General features: G+C 41.6%; 1 protein-coding gene across 6 annotated transcripts in view; it reads left to right on the forward strand.

Moving 5' to 3' along the window:
- Window positions 1-19,147, forward strand: part of KIZ (kizuna centrosomal protein) — a 116,677-nt gene that overhangs the window by 44,494 nt on the left and 53,036 nt on the right. For 5 of the 6 annotated variants that reach the window (XM_014463296.2, XM_006097530.3, XM_014463294.2 and 2 more), the window contains one exon: window positions 12,441-12,554. The exons of the other annotated variant lie outside the window; for it this stretch is intronic. In XM_014463296.2, coding sequence (XP_014318782.1) covers window positions 12,441-12,554 — 114 coding nt within the window. The remainder of the gene's footprint in view (window positions 1-12,440; window positions 12,555-19,147) is intronic. 6 annotated transcript variants of the gene reach the window in all.

Genomic DNA, 19,147 nt, shown 5'->3' on the forward strand with positions numbered 1-19,147 from the left:
AACCATTCCAGATTTCAGGGGAGAACTGCAGTTTAAGCAAAAGCCTTGTAGAAAAGGCACCATGGCCCATCTAGGGAACTATTGTTACTTCAACCAAAGGAGTGGATCACGTGCCAGAGTCTAGCGCCCCTGCAGGCCAAGTGACACACCCAGGGATCGCAGGGTCTTTTCCTCATCTCTTCATCCCAGACAAGAGCAGCCAGCTACCTTGTCCTGCTTCAGGAAAGGTGTACTTACCCGGAATTAGGGATGTGCTTGTCTGACACCCCTTGAACTCTGACACTAACAAGAAAAGCTTTTCACCTGGTTCCTAGGGTCTACCCAGGAGGGCCAGTTAGCTTTTATTGTTTTCTTGCTCTCATCCTCCCTGCCTTTCCTCTACATTTAATCCATTTATTCATTTCTAAAGATGATTTGTTATCATCGACTTTCTTGTTTCTTCTTTTGTCTTTGGAATTCTTTTAGCAGTTTTTTAAGTGATTGAGTATTTGAATAATAAATTGTTTCAGCTTCTTCATTTTAATTTAGTACTGACCCTTTGAAAGGCCCAGCGGCAATCCAGCACCATCTTTTCAGTAGTCCTGTAATATTTGATTTATAGATACTCATACAGCAGGAGGCCATTAACAGCTCCATGCTTGTCCCTTTCCTGCAGGTGCCCTCCCTGGGTGCGGCCACTCCCATTTCATGGTCATCATGGAGGGGGACCCTGAGCACTGAGTCAGATTGCAGAGAGACATCTGCCTGACTGGTCTGAGCTCCCCTTCAGTGGAGGGTGACTGCACTGGACCCCATTCCCATTCATAAGAGTTAATTGGCCCCTAAGGAGACTCACTTATCCTGGAGAAGTGACATACTGACTTATTTTAGGGTCTGACCACTGCCTGAGCCCTCCATAAGCCCGTCCACCATCTCATCGTGCCTCTGGTTTCTTCTGTCCCTGGGTCCCCTCACCTACTGTAATCCTTGCCAGCCCAGTGTGAGTTCCTTGTCTGTTCTCTTACAGACACATGTATACATACATATAAAGACAGACAGACATGTCACCGCATAGCAGAAGTCTGATTTTATGATCCCCCATTTGTCATTAAGCCCCAGCAAAGTTTTTTCTCCTAAAATTATTGAGCACGGGGGCGGGAGGAGGGGGGAGGTGGCTCTGGGAGGGGAGGTGGTCACGGAGGCGTGGGTGGCCCCGAGCAAGCCCGAAAGTGCAGTCCTTACTTTTCCCAGTCCAGAGCGGTGAGCGCACTTCCCAGGGTCTCCTTCCTGGGTCCCGCCTGTAGTGTTTGGGTTCTTGACTTTGTGCAGGAAAAATTTTACAACACAAGTCCAGGTGATTATGAGGGAACATTTGTTAAATCGGGGAACAGTAAAGCAAGAAAAGGCTTAGCATAGAAGCAACAGGAGAGCCTAGGCTGGGCTCCCTTAGCTCTCTGGGAAGTCAGAGAAAAGGGGGCCTTAGAGACAGGTTCAGGGGTTTGCCTGGGACGAGCTGCTGCTGCCCATTGCTCCCCTGGTTGCAAGCCTCATGGGGTCCTTTGGAGTTTAGGAGTGGCATGTCTGTGGGGGGAGAAGTGGGGGAAGAAGAGAAGAAAGGGAATGGTGAGAGCTGCTCCCCAGAAGGAGAGCGAGTGCTGGGCACTTTGTCTTGAGGCTTTATCTCTTTCTTGAAGGTGGAACTCTTAGGGGAGGTCGCAGGGGAGGGTTACGGCAGAATATTCGTCAGTTTTCTAGGTATGTTCCTTCAGGGTCATGGTCTCTACTGATTGGTCAGTGTCAGGGAAAGCGGGTCGTCAGCCATTGCAGCGGGTCCAGGTGTCACCCACCTGGTTTTGCTGCTTTTCTGGGCCTGGAGATGAAATGCAACTGAGGCCTAGGTGTTATCTCTAGGGAGGTGACCTGTATCTGCTGTAAATTGCTCTGTCAGTTTGTTCAGCTGTATGTCTGTTTCTCTATTCCACTGTCCTGGCTTACTGGCCTGCCTCACTGTCAGGTACCCTTTTGCCAGAAGTACCCTCTTAGAGTTTAGTTATAGAACTGATTATGATAACATCTAATAAACAAACTGAAGTATTATTTTAAGTTTTTTTAAATTATTGTTTAAAGTATTACATAAGTCTCCTTTTTTCCCCCATTGACCTCTCCCCCACCACCCTCTCCCCCAAGCACAAGCCCTCCCCCCTCCCCTACTGTCTGTGTCCATTGGTTTTGCTCATATGCATGCATGCAAGTCCTTTGGTTGATCTCTTACTCCCTCACCCCCCCGCCTTCCCTCATAGGTTGGACAGTCTGTTTGATGCTTCTATGTCTCTGGTTCTATTTTTGTTCATCAGTTTATGTTGTTCATTATACTCCACAAATGAGTAAGATCATGTGATATTTATCTTTCTCTGACTGGCTTATTTCGCTTAGCATAATGCTCTCTAGTTCTATCCATGCTGTTGCAAATAGTAAGAATTCCTTCTCTTTTATAGCAGCGTAGAATTCCATTGTGTAGATGTGCCACAGTTTTCTAATCCACTCGTTTGCTGATGGGCACTTAGGCTGTTTCCAAATCTTAGCTATGGTGAATTGTGCTGCTATAAACATAGGGGTGCATATATCCTTTCTGATTGGTGTTTCTAGTTTCTTGGGATATATTCCTAGAAGTGGGATTACTGGGTCAAATGGGAGTTCCATTTTTTATTTTTTGAGGAAACTCCATACTGTCTTCCACAGTGGCTGCACCAGTCTGCATTCCCACCAGCAGTGCACGAGGGTTCCTTTTTCTCCACATCCTCTTCAGTACTTGTCCTTTGTTGATTTGTTGATGATAGCCATTCTGACAGGTATGAGATGGTATCTCATTGTTGTTTTGATTTGCATCTCTCGAATGATTAGTGACTTTGAACATGTTTTCATATGTCTCTTGGCCTTCTGTATGTCCTCTTTCGAAAAGTGTCTATTTAGGTCCTTTGCCCATTTTTTGATTGGATTGTTTATCTTCCTTTTGTTAAGTTGTATGAGTTCTCTGTAAATTTTGCAGATTAAACCCTTATCAGAGATAACATTGGCAAATATGTTCTCCCATGCAGTGGGTTTTCTTGTTGTTTTGTTGGTTTCTTTTGCTGTGCAGAAGCTTTTTATTTTGATGTAGTCCCATTTGTTTATTTTCTCCTTAGTCTCCATTGCCCTTGAAGCTATATCAGTAAAGATATTGCTATGACATATGTCTGCTATTTTGCTGCCTATGGAGTCTTCTAAAACTTTTATGGTTTCCCGTCTTATGTTTAAATCCTTTATCCATTTTGAGTTTATTTTTGTGTATGGTGTAAGTTGGTGATCTAGTTTCATTTTTTTGCATGGATCCGTCTAATTTTCCCAATACCATTTATTAAGAGACTGTCTTGACTCCATTGTATGCTCTTGCCTCCTTTGTCAAATATTAATTGAGCATAATGACTTTGGTGGATCTCTGGGTTCTCTGTTCTGATCCATTGATCTATATGACTGTTCTTGTGCCAATACCAGGCTGTTTTGATTACAGTGGCTTTGTAATATACAGTGGGGGCTTGACTTACGAGTTTAATTTGTTCCGTGACGGAGCTCATAACTCAAATTACTTGTATGTCAAATCAATTTTCACCATTACAATGACACGTGATGCTGGGCTGATGTTGTGGCGTTCAATGTGACGTTCGCTGCGCCAACTAGCGGTGGGGTATCTGAAGCTGGCTCGTAACCCGAATTTTAGCTCTCAACTCAAAGCAAAAAATCGGCCGAGAGACGGCTCATATCTCGAAAAACTCGTTAGTCGGGACACTCGTAAGTCAAGGCCCCACTGTAGCTTGATATCTGGTATTGTGATCCCTCCAATATTGTTCTTCTTTCTCAATATTGCTGTGGCTAATCGGGGTCTTTTTTTATTCCAGATGAATTTTTGGAGAGTTTGTTCTAGGTCTTTGAAATATGCCGTTGCTATTTTAATGGGGATTGCATTGAATCTGTAGATTGTTATTGGTAGTATGGACTTTTTAATGATGTTGATTCTACCAATCCATGAACACGGTATATTCTTCCATTTGTTTATGTCTTCTTCTATCTCTTTTTTCAGCATCCTGTAGTTTTCTGAGTACAGGTTCTTTGTCTCCTTGGTTAATTAATAGTCTTTTTTAAACTTTTCCAAAATGAGAACTTGATTATGTTGAATTTTTGAAAGGTATAAAGTTATATGACAATCAAACATTTTCCCTCAATATTCTTTTTGCAGCAGATATTTAAAGCCGGGTCACTTTAGGTGACTGGCTTCATAAATCTGTGTGCACTGCCGATTGGAGAGCACAAGGTAACACTCTAATAATGACACTCGTCTGGTCATTTAAAATTAATTTAATTTTTTAAAAAATATGTATTTCAGAGAGAGTAAGGAGAGGGAGATGGAAACATCAATGATGAAAAAGAATCATTGATCAGCTGCCTCCTGCACACCCCCTACTGGGGATAGAGCCCACAACCCAGGCATGCGCCTTGACCAGGAATCTAGCCCTGACCTCTCGGTTCATGGGTCTGTGCTCAACCACTGAACCACACTGGCCAGACAGTGAGTGCCAATTTAAAAGAAACCCAGGGAACAAGAGCAAATCATTCTGGATTTCACCTTCCCACCAAGGAGAATTTTTATCAGCCCAGATGTTAAGTATGGGATCCATAGTTATCGAAGAGAAAATGGACTGAGAACACTTACCCATTTCATAAAGCACATCTGCAGCCATCACAAGTAATTCGTGGTTACTAAAACACATTATGGTTCAAACAGTTTCCCTGTGTGAGGGTGGAGGGAAACACCTATTATAAACTCTCTCAGGCCTCCCAGCGCCTCATTAAGGAAAAAAAAAGGAACAGAATGATGAGGTCGGGTTATGAGGCCAAAGTGGGGGAAAAGGCAAGGGTTTTGCTTGTTCAGCCTCTGCCACAATAAAGAGGACCTCAACCCAGATGGACGGTACCCTACAAAATGTAGCCCATGATTCAAGCTGTCAGCTTAACCACACTGTTTCCAGGTAAAGAGAAGGAGCCCTTGTTTCCTGGGTAAAGAACAGGAGCCCGTTGGCTGACCCTTGGTCTGCAGCCTGCTGCAGCCCGCCCTGCTCCGTTGGCCTTTGTGTCTCGGTCCCCTCCTTCCCTTCTTGTAGGCATTGTGCTTCCTTCGAGTGGCCCCCTGTAAGGGACCACCCAAGGGGCCGCACAATGGGAACTGAGGTAGCCACCAAAACATAGGTTTCGTTAGACTGCCCATTAAAAGAAAAAGACTGTTTAACTATGTATGTGTTTGTCCTTTCTACAACTGTTTTGTGTGGCAAACAAAACCCCCTATACAAACTTCACTGTGGCTGCACATACAGCTGTTCCAGCCATTGGGGGTCAGGTTTGAGATAGTCGCTCCAGTTTATTTTCCCAGGGCATTAATTCTTGATGCGGTTTATATTTACACATTTGGATTTATGGTCAGGAAATCTGATATCAAAGCAAACAAATTGCACTGGCTTTATGAAACTATTGACAGTCCCGGATTGTGTGGCTGGGCATTACTCTTGGGTGGAATTGGTCAGTGATGCTCCTTAACAAAAGCTAGCAGCCTAGAATTCAGTTCTCAATAGCCATTTACACCTCTGTAAAAGGATTAGCTCCAGCCAATTGTTATACTGTTTAAACCTTAATTTGCATCTTTATAGAGGTAGAGCTTCTAGGGACCTCTCCCTTCTCAGTTGTATTTGTGTACCTGTGGGTGGGAGGTCACTGAAGGTTTTCTCTTATTGGTGAAGGTGCTGATTTGCTTCAGGATGACCAGTAAGCTACACAAATTGAATTAGAGTCTCAGTTTTGAGTGACAACAGTGTCCTCTGGCTCCTTAGTTATATTTTGTAGCAGTTGTGGTCTTTTGAGTGTTTGGTACATGAGTGCATTCTGTTACTTCTGCTTAAACTTAAGAAATAGGGTCATGGGAGGATTTTAAATCTTGTTCATTGGAATCAATAAATTTCCTTGAGAATTAAATGTTAAAAAAAAATAAAGTGATAGTTTTAAAAGTAAACTTTTCTGTACAAATCATGTGTTGTTAGTTTAAAGATCAAAGTAGGATCAAACCGGGAGGAGGAAGTAGTGGAGTTTTGGGGCAACTGTTTTTGCATTGGAATTGGGAAAAAAGGAGGGTTGCTTTGTCTCTCTCCCACCTTTCTGTGCATGGGTTCATCCTAAATAACACACCCATAGCTTATGGTCACCTCCACAAAGATGCGTCTTTTTTATTTGTCATTGTTAAAGACAATTTTTTTCCTAAAACTTTGTTCGGGATGTGACTAACTATAGTACTTACCATTCTTCAGTCTCATTAAAAATACAGTAAACGGCCCTGACCGATTTGGCTCAGTGGATAGAGCATCGGCCTGCGGACTCAAGGGTCCCAGGTTCGATTCCGGTCAAGGGCATGTGCCTTGGTTGCGGGTACATCCCCAGTGGGAAGTGTGCATGAGGCAGCTGATCGATGTTTCTCTCTCATCGATGTTTCTGACTCTGTCCCTCTCCCTTCCTCTCTGTGAAAAATCAATAAAATATATATTTTTAAAAAAATACAGTAAATTTTATAAAACCTTTTAAACGTAGCATTACATTACGTAAATTACTTAAGCAAACACATAACTGTTTATGGTCATTGATTGCCATACCATTTTGAGACTTTTGTCCCCTAGAGAATATAAAACCTGTAAGCTCAGCCTGTAGCATTACAATTGAAACACATAAATTCTAAGTCCCCCAAAAGATAATACCCACAGGAATGTGTGAAAGTTACCTGGTAGAGTTAAAGAAAAGTTTATTTTCTGTAGTCCTCATACTGGGTTATTTTTGCCAGGAAATAATTATCAGTTTTGATACTGAAATAAAAAGCAGAGAAACTTTTCTTTCTAACTCACTTTAAAAAAAACAAACCTTGCCCTGGCCAGTTTGGCTCAGTGGATAGAGCGTCGGCCTACGGACTGAATGGTCCCGGGTTCGATTCCCGTCAAGGGCATGTACCTTGGTTACTGGGCACGTCCCCAGTGGGGGGTATGCAGGAGGCAGCTGATTGATGTTTCTCTCACATTGATGTTTCTAACTCTCTATTCCCTCTCCCTTCCTCTCTGTAAAAAATCAATAAAATATATTTATAAAAACAACAAACAAACCTTAATTTGAGTGTTCACATTATCTTGCAGTAGAGTTGTTCTCTAAATTATCGCCCAAATTCTGTGAGATTGAAAGATGAAAATGAAGCTAGAAAGCAATTTCTTTCAATTTAGACCCCAAAAATGTAGTTGTATGCTTTAACTGTTCCTGGGTAAAATAAAATATCCCTCTTCAAAGTGTCATTTGTGGCCTTGGCCAGCATGTTTCAATGGTTAGAGCATCGGCCTTCCCCCCAAAGGGTAACTGGTTTGATTCCTGGTCCCTGGGTGGCAGGTTCGATCCCCGGTTCTGGTCAGGTGTGTGTGTGTGGGGGGGGGGGGGGGCAACCAATCAATGTGTCTCTCTCCCATCGATGTTTCTCTTTCTCTCTCTCTCTCTCTCTCCCCTCCCTCCCTCCCACTCTCTCTAAAAATCAATGGAGAAAATATCCTCAGGTGAGGATTAACAAAAAATAAATAAAGTGTCATTTGTGTTTCTAACAATTACTTGTCAGCTAGCAGGTTTGTCCACTTGCTGGACTTCCCAGAGAACAAGCTGATGGTAGGGCTCAGCCGGTTGGTTCCAGGACCATAGGAATGCAAATAGAAGACATGAAAGAAATTGGGATCTTGGATTCTAAAATAGTGTTTTTATAATACATAGTCTTTAATCTTTAGCTTTTTACAGTGTGTGAATCATTTAGTGGAGTTATTTTCAGCAAAGAATTGATGTATATGATGTATATTTTGCAAACTAGTCTGGTATTGTTTCTGGCAGAAATAGTTTCTTACAGTGTCATGGGAAAGGAATTTCAGGGACACTCTCGAAGGAGGATTTGAGTGATAGTGGCAAGATTTATTAGAGCAAAAACAAAGGAAGGCTTAGGATAGAAGAGCCCAGATCACAGCAACAGGAATAAGCCTAGACTGGGCTGCCCTCACTCAGGAAAGGAAGTTACAGAGGCAAAAACAGAGTCCTTAAAGTCCTCTGCTTCCCTGGTTGCAAGTCTCGTGGGGACCCTTAGAATTTAGGAGAAAACAAAGCAAAAGTACAGTCCAAGAGAAAGAAGGGTGCACAGGGCACAGATGCCCCTGAAAAGGCTGTCACACTTGACGGGAGGCTTCACTGGTGGGTCCAGCAAAAGAAACTGGTTGACATTGCTGATGTGCCCCCAGGTACAATGCCCGATGCCTCATCCATGACCAGGTGGTTCAGCTGCGTCTTGCAATGGGAAAAGTTCAGCTTCTGGGGCTGCAGGCCTGCACGTGTGCCCACTGGCCCAGGAGGGTCAGGACCCAGAGTTGCAGTGATGTCACCTCCAGCGTCTTAGGCTCCAGTAGTCCAGCTCAGTCTCTGCTCCCGGCTGGCATTAAAATTCTTAGCTGTGTGACCTTGGGCAAGTTATTTAACTTCTCTGTGCCTCGTTTCGCTCACTGTATATCTGTCACCAAGGCTCAATGGCTCCCAGGCTGCACAGCTGCCCTGCCCACCCAGACGGGCCTTTGTTAAGCTTTTACTCTAATTCCTTGTGTTTCAGGAGGTGCAGGCTTTCTTTCAAACTATCCATCTCTTTCCCGGCTTTTCCTGGAGCTGTGCTAGTACCCTCCTACCATCCAATTCCTTTTTTGGATTTTCTGGGGTTTAGTGCCCGTATCCTACCCAGTCCTTTCCCAGGGTCATCTCCTCCCCCTTTATGGTCTCCATTTTGGCTCCTACTGTGCAAGCTTCATAGTTCTGCTTTATCGTTTGGCTTCTATTGCACATGCACTAATAGGACTTCCCCTGTGCCATTTCCCCTACTCCCCAGTCAGATGGACTCCCTGGGGACTGTGAAGCTGCCTCTTCCTACATAATGAGGCTGGTTTCTTTGCTCCCTTCCTTTTGTTAATAACTAACTGTTAGAAATCCGCAGCACAGACCAGCTCATCTTTTAGCCAGACAAGGTTCTGAGCTAATCTAGAGTAGACCATAAGCTCGGTGCAGACAATGCTTGTGGCATCTTATTGATTACTTGCTGTCACCCATGGAAGCCCCAGACTGGTATGTGTAGCTTACAGTACAATAAAAATTCTGAAATCCAGTTGCTGTTCTAAACTAGCTTTTGGTTTTGTTGAGAAGACTAGGCAGATATGACATAACTAGAGAATAGTGCAGTGTAGGATGTTGTCTAATTGTGCTAAAGGAATCAGGGATAGGAGAGATCCTGTTAATGAGGTAGTCAGAGAAGCTCCTAGACAAGTGTGAGATGAGCTAGGCTAAGCCTCCCTCTTGGATTGATCAGATTTGAAAAGAACAGAGGTTATCTAGCATTTGTCCGGACTGGACTATCAGGTGTTACTGAGTACTGGCATACCATGGTGGTATTGGGGGTGGGGAGGGTACAGTATGTAAGCAACAAGGGGTACTGAAAGGTTAACATGGTAGTGTACGGACAGGTTAAATAGCCATCTCATTCAGTGATTAATGAAAATTGAATTTACTTAAGGAAAAGGAGGTGAGGTGGGGATATACAAAGGGAAGGGCTACACAGAGAAAAGGGGCCTTGGAGACAGGTTCAGGCGGTAAGCCCAGGACAAGCTGCCGCTGCCCATTGCTTTCCTGGCTGCAAGGCTCATGGGGTCCTTGGTGGTCCCCACACCTCTCTTCCCCAGGCATTTCCTGCCGTCTTTTTTTTTCTTGTAGCACATTCTCCCCCCACCCCCATTTATGTTTATTGTTGAAAGCATTACTGATGTCTCCCTTTTTCCCCCCATTAATATCCTCCTTCCCACTTTCTTCCCCTCCCCAAGTTTTCACCCCACTATTGTCTGTGTTCATGTATGCATATAAGTTCTTTTGTTAATCTCTTCCCTCCCCCCACTTCCCTCTGAGAATCCTCAGTCTGTTCCATGCTTCCATGTTTCTGGATCTGTTTTGTTTGTGAGATTATTTTTGTTCATTAGATTCCACATATAAGTGAGATCATGTGATACTTGTCTTTCTCTGACTGGCTTATTTCACTTAGCGTAATACTCTCCAGGTCCCTCCATGCTGTTGCAAAGGGTAAGAGATCTTTCTTTTTTACAGCTGCATAGTATTCCTTTGTGTAAATGTACCACAGCTTTTTTATCCACCCATCTACTGATGAGCACTTGGGCTGTTTCCAGATCTTAGCTATTGTAAATAATGCTACTATGAACATAGGGGTGCATATATTCTTTCTGGTTGGTGTTTCAGGCTTATTAGGATATATTCCTAGGAGTGGGATCACTGGGGCAGTTCCACTTTTAATTTTTTGAGGAAACTCCACACTGTTTTGCATAGTGGCTGCACCAGTCTGCATTCCCACCAGCAATGTACTAGAGTCCCTTTCTCCACATCCTCATCAGCACTTGTCATTCATTGATTTGTTGATGGTAGCCATTCTGACAGGTAAGTGATTCCTCATTGTTGTTTTTGTTTTTGCCTGTGCTGGTCCTCAGGTGGAAATGTTATCTCCCCTTCTATCTAAATCCTGCCTGCCCAATTATCCTCCTCCTTGTCCAGCCCCCGCCACCCCCACCTCTCCCCACCCCCCATGAAGGCAGGGAGCTCTGTCTCTCTACCCCCTTGCAATTCCTTATTGTCTTCTCATTGATTAAGTCAGTGATGGCAAACCTTTTGAGCTCGGCGTGTCAGCATTTTGAAAAACCCTAATTTAACTCTGGTGCCGTGTCACATATAGAAATTTTTTGATATTTGCAACCATAGTAAAACAAAGACATATTTTTGATACTTATTTTATATATTTAAATACCATTTAACAAAGAAAAATCAACCAAAAAAATGAGTTCGTGTGTCACCTCTGGCACGCGTGTCATAGGTTCGCCATCACTGGATTAAGTGCTCTCCCTTACTGCTCTGAAATTGGCTCACCTTAAGAACAGGCTGTTATTCTGTGAATTGAGTGGTGACAGGATAAAGCCTTTCAGAAAGAATTAGGCCCTAGATTCTGGAGCACTGACGGGGTGACCCAGAGTCCAGAACAGGCCTGAATCCATGGGGCCCACTTGTATTTCCTGGCCAGGGTAAAAGGGTTTCAGAGTGAGGGTGGGCTTGAGCCTGCACTTATTATTCACCCTCCAATAGATGGATAGAGTGAGTCTCTTTCATCCTTGTCATGTCAGTTAGATGATCATATTGTTTTATATGTTGTTTCATTTTCTTTTGGGGGTATGTATTGAACATTCCCAACTACGTGTGTGATCAGCTCAATAAAAACATAAAATACTGTCTTTGTCTTTAATATCTTCTCCCATAGCTTTTTAAAATCATTTTCCCCCAAAATACACTTTTTTTAAAAAAGCAAGTTATAACCAATCTGTTTGGAGACTACTATAATACCATGACAAACCTAATCTGAAACTGTTAAACTCTAAACTGATGAACGAAAACAGATCCAGAGACAGAGAAGCATCGATCAGACCGTCAAACCTCAGAGGGAAGGTAGGGGAGGGTGGGGGAAAGGGGAGAGATCAACCAAAGGACTTGTATGCATGCATATAGCCTAACCAATGGACACAGACACCAGGGGGGTGAGGGCATGAGTTGGGGGGAGAGGGGCAATGTGGGGATAAGGACACATATATACTACCTTAATCAATAAAGAGAGGGAAAAAAAAGCTGGAAAACAACAACAACAGCAACTGTTAGACTCTACAAGTCCCTCAGGAGACTGGAAATAGATAATGAAGGCTAAATCCCTCTTTCCATGCCTTCCTGTTCTTACTAAGAATAAAGAAAATTTTATTTCCATGGGATCTAAATGGAGAAATAATAGTCATTTTTCTGCATTCAGAAATAGAGGCCATAACCTATACTTCAGCCAGCAGTTTTCAATTTCTTAGCAGTGACAATTTAAGTAAATTTCATTTGAGTTGTGGAGATCTAACTTTGTTATGATTGACAATATGAAATTAGCCTTTTCTGCTGTTGAGATTATCTAGCATTCCTATCAGTCAGGTGGATTGTGGAATGACATTGCACAGCTGTGGATTTGAAGTCTTCAAAGGGTTAAAAGTTACTTCCTCTGATGGATTTAAAACTGCCACGTACACACAAACAAGTTTTTCAAACTGCCCTGTTTTACATCTTTGTCGAGAGACCGTCTAGTTGCTGCATTTTTATGTCTAGATTATATTACAGATATATTTCAATAAACCATGAAGAACCACCACAGATTCTAGAAGCTGGCCGTCTGTGCTTAAATAAACATCTCATGCAGCACCTGTCTTACTTTATAGGCTCTATAATCACAGTGACATTCCAAAAGAAGACCTTGAAGACTTGGAAGCAGCTGCCCTTCCCCAGCTTCTGAGACTCTCCCCAGGGGGTGGCAGCGATGGAAAGCAAGTCAGGTATTACTGTCATGAAACTACGGCTGGGATGGGGTGGGGTGGCCATTCAGGTTCCTGATGCTTCCAAGAAAACAGTCGCAGAGTTGCAAAACACTAGTCTACACCGTCAGCACGGGGTACACACTTGTAGTCTTCGATTTAACTCTTATGAACATCACCATCTGCTTCTTTGTAAATGTATTTGTTTCTAACTGCTAACTGGATATACCCATTCAATCCCTGCTTATCGCAACGTTTTAAGGGCTTAGTTGGTGGGAGAGAACTGGGATAGCCTTTGTTGGGTATGTTATGTTAGCATACCTTAAAGAGCAATCCAACATATAACCCACTGTAATTACCACCTAAAGCAGTGGTTCTCAACCTTCTGGCCCTTTAAAACAGTTCCTCATGTTGTGACCCCCAACCATAAAATTATTTTCGTTGCTACTTCATAACTGTAATTTTGCTACTGTTATGAATCGTAATGTAAATATCTGATATGCAGGATGGTCTTTGGCGACCCCTGTGAAAGGGTTGTTCAACCGCCAAAGGGGTCGCGACCCACAGGTTGAGAACCGCTGACCTAAAGGGATGTCCTTGGCATGTCCAAACCCCGATGAGTTCCTAAATTTCCGAGGTCATGCTAGTGATACAGGCTCCCAATCTAGAAGATACAGATCTACAATCTGCAAGTATAGTACCTACACCAGCATCAATAAAACCCAGGAACAGAAACATAGCTTCTCAGGCCCTACCCAGGATCCTCTGAATAAGGACTCTGGGGTGGTGCCCAGCCATCTGGGTTTCAGTGAGCCCTACGGGAACTCTAATCCCTCAAGTTTGAGATCTACCGCTCATAGTATGTGTCTTAAATGGCCATAAAGCTGGGACGAGAGAGAGAAGTTTGTCAGCAGGGTAGTTGGCAGAGTCATGATTCTTGTGCGTCCTAAGACAATCAGAATTCTGTTCCATACCCTCTGCCCACCTTTTACGCTATCTGGGTTTCCTTCCATGTCCTCAGAAGCTTTGTGGCATCTGGGCTACTTATTGAGTTCATATAAATGTGTAATATGTGTAATGGCACCTGGTAGATGCCTAATTCATGTTGCATGAATGTTACCTGTGTCCTAGCCCTGATTTTGATTTTGGGGACTGACTATATTTCCCCTTATTAAAACATTCTCACCGTTTACTAGTAAAGAACAAATTGTTACTCGAGCATGGTCAATAGATGTCTGTCAAAGCCCATCTGAAAGGCTGAGAGAGTACACGGGGCTTTGGGTCTAGTTGTCTTACATCCAATGCCATTTTCTCTTCCTTTAATGTGCCAGTAGGCTGTTTCATGTTAATGATATGAATGGGAAGGGTAACATGATTTTCTTTAGACTATAATTCAGCATAAGTGCAGTGTGTGCTGGATCCCATCAAGGAGTAAGGAGAAGTCAGATAATGGGCTCTGAAAGGACCTTGTCACGAAAAACCTTGGCCGATCATATGGTTCTGTTTCACAGACCACAGGGTGAGGTCTGTAAGTCCTGAATGTGTTTCCAGGACCTTCTGCATCTGTACTAGCATTCTCCAAATATGGAAAGTCCTGGAAATGGCCTTCCTGACCAGTACTTTTCAATCTAAAGCAGTAAAGGGACATGCAAGAAAATTCTCTTTCATGGTTTTTATCATGTGAATAAAAGTACTCCTTTACAAAGGTGGTACAAGAAGCTGCTGGGAGGAGTATCTGCACTCTGGTTGTGTGTTGTAAGGCTCTCTCACCAGGCCGCTGTTTCTTTCTCTCTGCTTTTCATGTCTGTTGATATACTGCTTTGCATAAACCATAATCGTGATATGTGGCATAGAAAGCATATATGCATTTATAATTCCCTGTACAAACTGACTTGTTAGACTAAATGATTCATTGTGTGACTCTCTTAACCTGGGCTACCAAACTGTGATTGTGGGTGATAGGATATGATATTTACATCTACTAGACTAACATTTGCTATAGTTTCTCAACATATATAATAGAGCATTGCTTTCCATTATGAAAGGTTGCATTTTATATGACTGTTGATCTACAGTTACGTATAAATCAGCCTTCCGTAAGAAATGATCCTTGTTTATGACCAACACAAATTTCAAAATTAATATCTGGAGTCTTCAAGACAGTTTCTATACCACAATCATTTTTAAAGCCAGATAAAGAAGTCAGGAATGGTTACTATTGTCAGTGTTTTGTTCTGTTACAAATAGAATTGTCCTGTGTGTGACTGAGGACGCTGATTAATGCACCTGGATTATCACTGGTTTACTCTCTAGCCTTGGATAAAGTGCCAAGTGTTTATATGACCTTTGAGATGAGCAATTGTGTCTTTAAATATAGATTCTTTCTAACAAGTGTTCATCATGGCATCAGGCTCTCCCGTGGACTTCTTCATCTAGGCACCCTCTGGGCTCCTCCACCCCCCACAGCTATTGCTGGGCCATTCCCCTAAGTGAAATATTCCCGTCTGCTTTGCAATCTCCCCTGGACTGAAGCAGCTCACTGGTCAATTTTATAAGCCATTCCAGAAACACAGATTTGGAAAGAGTGACCTACTTTTCTTCCTTAATTGTTAATGACTCTTCAGTTACGGAATTCTAAGCTGGACGGAGTGGGAAGGCTCTGACAGGTCATGAATTCATAAAAGCCTGTAGCCGTGCTTGATGTGGCAGCAGCCCTGCTGGTTTCCCTGGCCAAACCATGGCAGTCGATAGCTGTCTCTTCTGCCCCAGAGCATCTGCTAAAAGAGAGTATGAAGAATGAATTCCTGCTCACAAAACGAAGCAACTTAAAACAAAAAATTCCTATCATCGTTGTTGGTTTTTCTTATATCAAGGACTAAGTGTTCAAAGATCTTCATATAAAAGGTTTACTCTTATTAGGTAGAAGACCAAGTCATTATTTTAGACAATGATGAATTATTAAAATATTATTCATGTCATTTGGGGTAATTGATAAAAAATTTATTTGTTGCCTTCTGGAAAAAAATTTAACATTAAAATAATTACTTAATAAGTAGTTTTATATCAAAACCCTAATGAGACTAACCTTTTTTTTTCCAGGTGCAACTAATTGTCTCTGTTAGTGGCTACTTTCAGATACAATTGCCCAATTGTGCTCCCAAATTCATGATGAAAAATTGAGTCCTCTTTATATTGTTTGGAGTATAGCATGTACTGCTTATGTTCAGAAAAAAATTCGGGGGTATTTATTACTTTGTATGCATTTAAACCTTCCATCAAATTACCAATCTTTTGTAAACCAGTTGGAAATTCTGGTACACTTGGTTTAAATTGCAGTTTTATGATCAGAACCCATTCCAAGCATATGAAGTTAATTGTAGATTATTTAAAGGCTAGTCTTTTAATTAGAGGAGTATATAACTTAGGTGACATCAAACTTTGTTTTTCTGTTTATAAACTTTCCAATGTAAAGTACACAAAAGCGAAAAAATTCCTTTAAGTCCTGTACGACTTTGCAGATTTTCTGGTTTGGTGTGTTTATGTAGAACCATGGGCAAGACTCCATGCAAGGACAGCCACGGCTCTTACACTCCTTGCCCAGTTTGTCCTGAAATAAATCTGCAAGAACGCCTGGTTTTGTGCTTTAAGCGTTGGCATCACTGTTCAGAAGTCACAAATTCTAGATGCTGTACCTCCTTCAATAACTTATTTGCTATTTGCCTCCATGCAAGTCATTACTGGGCTTTATCTTTTTGTGAAATCTGGGTAAGAATCATAGGAAAACTTAACTGTTTTTTTCATGCCAGGACCCAAATAATGGTTACAGTTGGCAGGGTTATTAGTAACCAGAGTCTTGCCTTGGCTTTGCCTCTGCAAAAACCATGTGCACAGTCACCAGACAGGCTGGTCTCTGATAAGTAATCCATCCCTACTAATTTAACTGATTTAATTCATTTCAATTCAACTTGTCTTCAAGTTTAATTCAACCTACCTAAACATGCTTTCTGGACAGAAACACAGTTGATTTATTCATTATGAGAAATATGCCAGCTGAATGGACTAAAATTTGCTGGTGGCCTGTGAGTGCATTTTTCCAGTAGGAAAATCTGTTGTGAAACAAATAAAGATGCAAATATAAATTTATTTACATGGAATCAGAACAAAGGAATTGGGTAGCATTATGACATCGGTGACGTCTGGTCAGAACCAAGAGAGGCAAGTTGCTGAAGGGGCTGCTACTAAACCAGCCAGAAACCTTAGAATCATTCTGGGAAGTTTTTAAATAAATTCATGGATTCCAATGATACATGACACTTCATTTAAGTCTTGGGAAAAACAAAGGGTTAGTAGGTCAGGCAAAGGTTGTCACAATTAAGAACCTTCTTTAATAAGTTGTTTGCCCATTAGGTATGATGTTGGCTGTAGGTTTGCCATATATGGCCTTTACATGTTGAGATATACTCCCTCTATTCCCACTTTGCTGAGAGTTTTTATCAAAAATGGGTGTTGGATTTTGTCAAATGCTTTTTCTGCATCTGTTGATATGATCGTGTGATTTTTGTCTTTCAATCTTTTTATGTCATATATCGCATTTATTGATTTGCAAATACTGTACTAGCTTTGCATCCCTGGAATAAATCCCACTTGGTCATGGTGTATGATATTTTTAATATACTTGCTAATATTTTGTTGGGGATTTTAGCATCTATGTTCATCAGGGATATTGACCTGTAATTCTCTTTCTTTGTAGTGTCTTTATCTGGTTTTGGAATTAGGGTAATGCTGGCCTCATAAAAGAGCTTGGAAGTGTTCCTTCCTCTTGGATTTTTTTGAATAGTTTGAAGAATATAGGTGTTAGTTCTTTGAATGTTTGGTAAAACTCCCCTATGAAGCCATCTGGACCTGGGCTTTTGTTTGCTGGGAATTTTTTTTTATTATTGCTTCCATTTCATCAGTTGTAATTGGCCTATTCAGGTTTTCTGATTCTTCCTGATTCAGTTTTTGGAGATTATATTTTTCTAGAAATTTGTCCATTTCATCCACATTGTCCAGCTTGTTGGCATATAGCTGTTCATAGTATTTTCCTACAATCCTTTGTATTTCTGTGTTGTCAATGGTTACTCCTCCACTTTAATTTCTGATTTTATTTATTTGGGTCCTATTTGTTTCTTGATGAGTCTGGCTAATGGTTCATCAATTTTCTTTATCCTTTCAAAGTACCAGCTCTTGGTTTCATTGATTTTTTGTACTTTTTATTACACTTCCTCAGGCAGCACATGTCTGGTCTTCCCATTGTTAGTGTTGCTAAGACTAATCCATGGATTCGAGCATTGGCAGACGATGCTCTAATATAAAGTTTCCTATTATGCAATCACAAAATTATGGTGATTTCCTACATGCATTGATTAATTTGGACTTTCAAAATGGTGGTTTTTCTAATTCATTCTTCTGCATTTATTAGTTGGAAGAACTTTTCCCATCAACTACTTGGTAACTCTGAAATGTACATTTTTACCACAAAAACAGGATAAATGTGTGATTCTATCCCTTTACTTACAATTTTCAGAATAACAAATTGTTGCCCTAGCAGCATCCAAAGGTTATTTTGTTTATATTTTTATTGTGGTAAAACACACATAAAATTTAGCAGCTTAACCATTTTTAAGTGTACAATTCAGTAGTGTTAAGTACATTCATATTGTTGTGCAACCAATCTCTGGAACTTTTTAAAAAAATATTTGTATTGATTTCAGAGAGAGAGGGAGAGAGAAATAGAAACATCAATGATGGGAGGGAATCATTGATTGGCTGCCTCCCGCACACCCCCCACTGGAGATCAAGCCCGAAACTCAGGCATGTGCCCCTCTCCAGAATCGAACCCGGGATCCCTCAGTCCACAGGCCAATGCTCCATCCACTGAGCCAAACCAGCCAGGGCAGGAACTTTTTAATTTTACAAAACTGAAACTCTATCTATACCATTAAACAACTCTCCATTTCTCCCTCCTCCAGTCCCTGGCAATTTCTATCCTCCTTTCTCTTTCTATGAATTTGACTAGCCTATGTGAGTGGAATCATACAGTATTTGTCTTTTTATGGCCAGCTTATTTCAATTAGCATAATGTCCTTAAGATTTATCCCTATTGTAGCATGTGGCAAGATTTCTTTCCTTTTTAAGGCTAAATCCATTTTAATTTTATTTTTATTTATTGTTTAAAAGAAGTCATGGCTTTCTATATACTAGTTATGTCAGTCCATTGTCACCATTACTCTTTTTGGTGCTCAAATTGTGCCATCTTTGGCCAGTGGGATTCCCACTCTAAGATTGCTCCTGAGGCTTTTGACATGCCTCAGTAGCCTTTGATAGCTTCCTTCCTTTCTGGTATGATAAGGTGTTCCAGGCTCTCTTGTACATTTCCTGCCCCAGAACTGGAATAGGGAATTTTTCTAAGGGGCCCTGGTTCCTTTCAGCATCCAAATACCATAGTATATATGCAAGGTTGGCTTACTTTTTAACTCTTTCCTAATGCTACCTTAATATTTTTAATTATAAGTAGACCATAGTAAGAGTATAACCAAGATGCCAAAACCGGTTTGGCTCAGTGGATAGAGCGT

The sequence above is a fragment of the Myotis lucifugus genome, unplaced genomic scaffold (genome assembly GCF_000147115.1).
Source record: "Myotis lucifugus unplaced genomic scaffold, Myoluc2.0 scaffold_205, whole genome shotgun sequence".
Classification (NCBI taxonomy): domain Eukaryota; kingdom Metazoa; phylum Chordata; class Mammalia; order Chiroptera; family Vespertilionidae; genus Myotis; species Myotis lucifugus.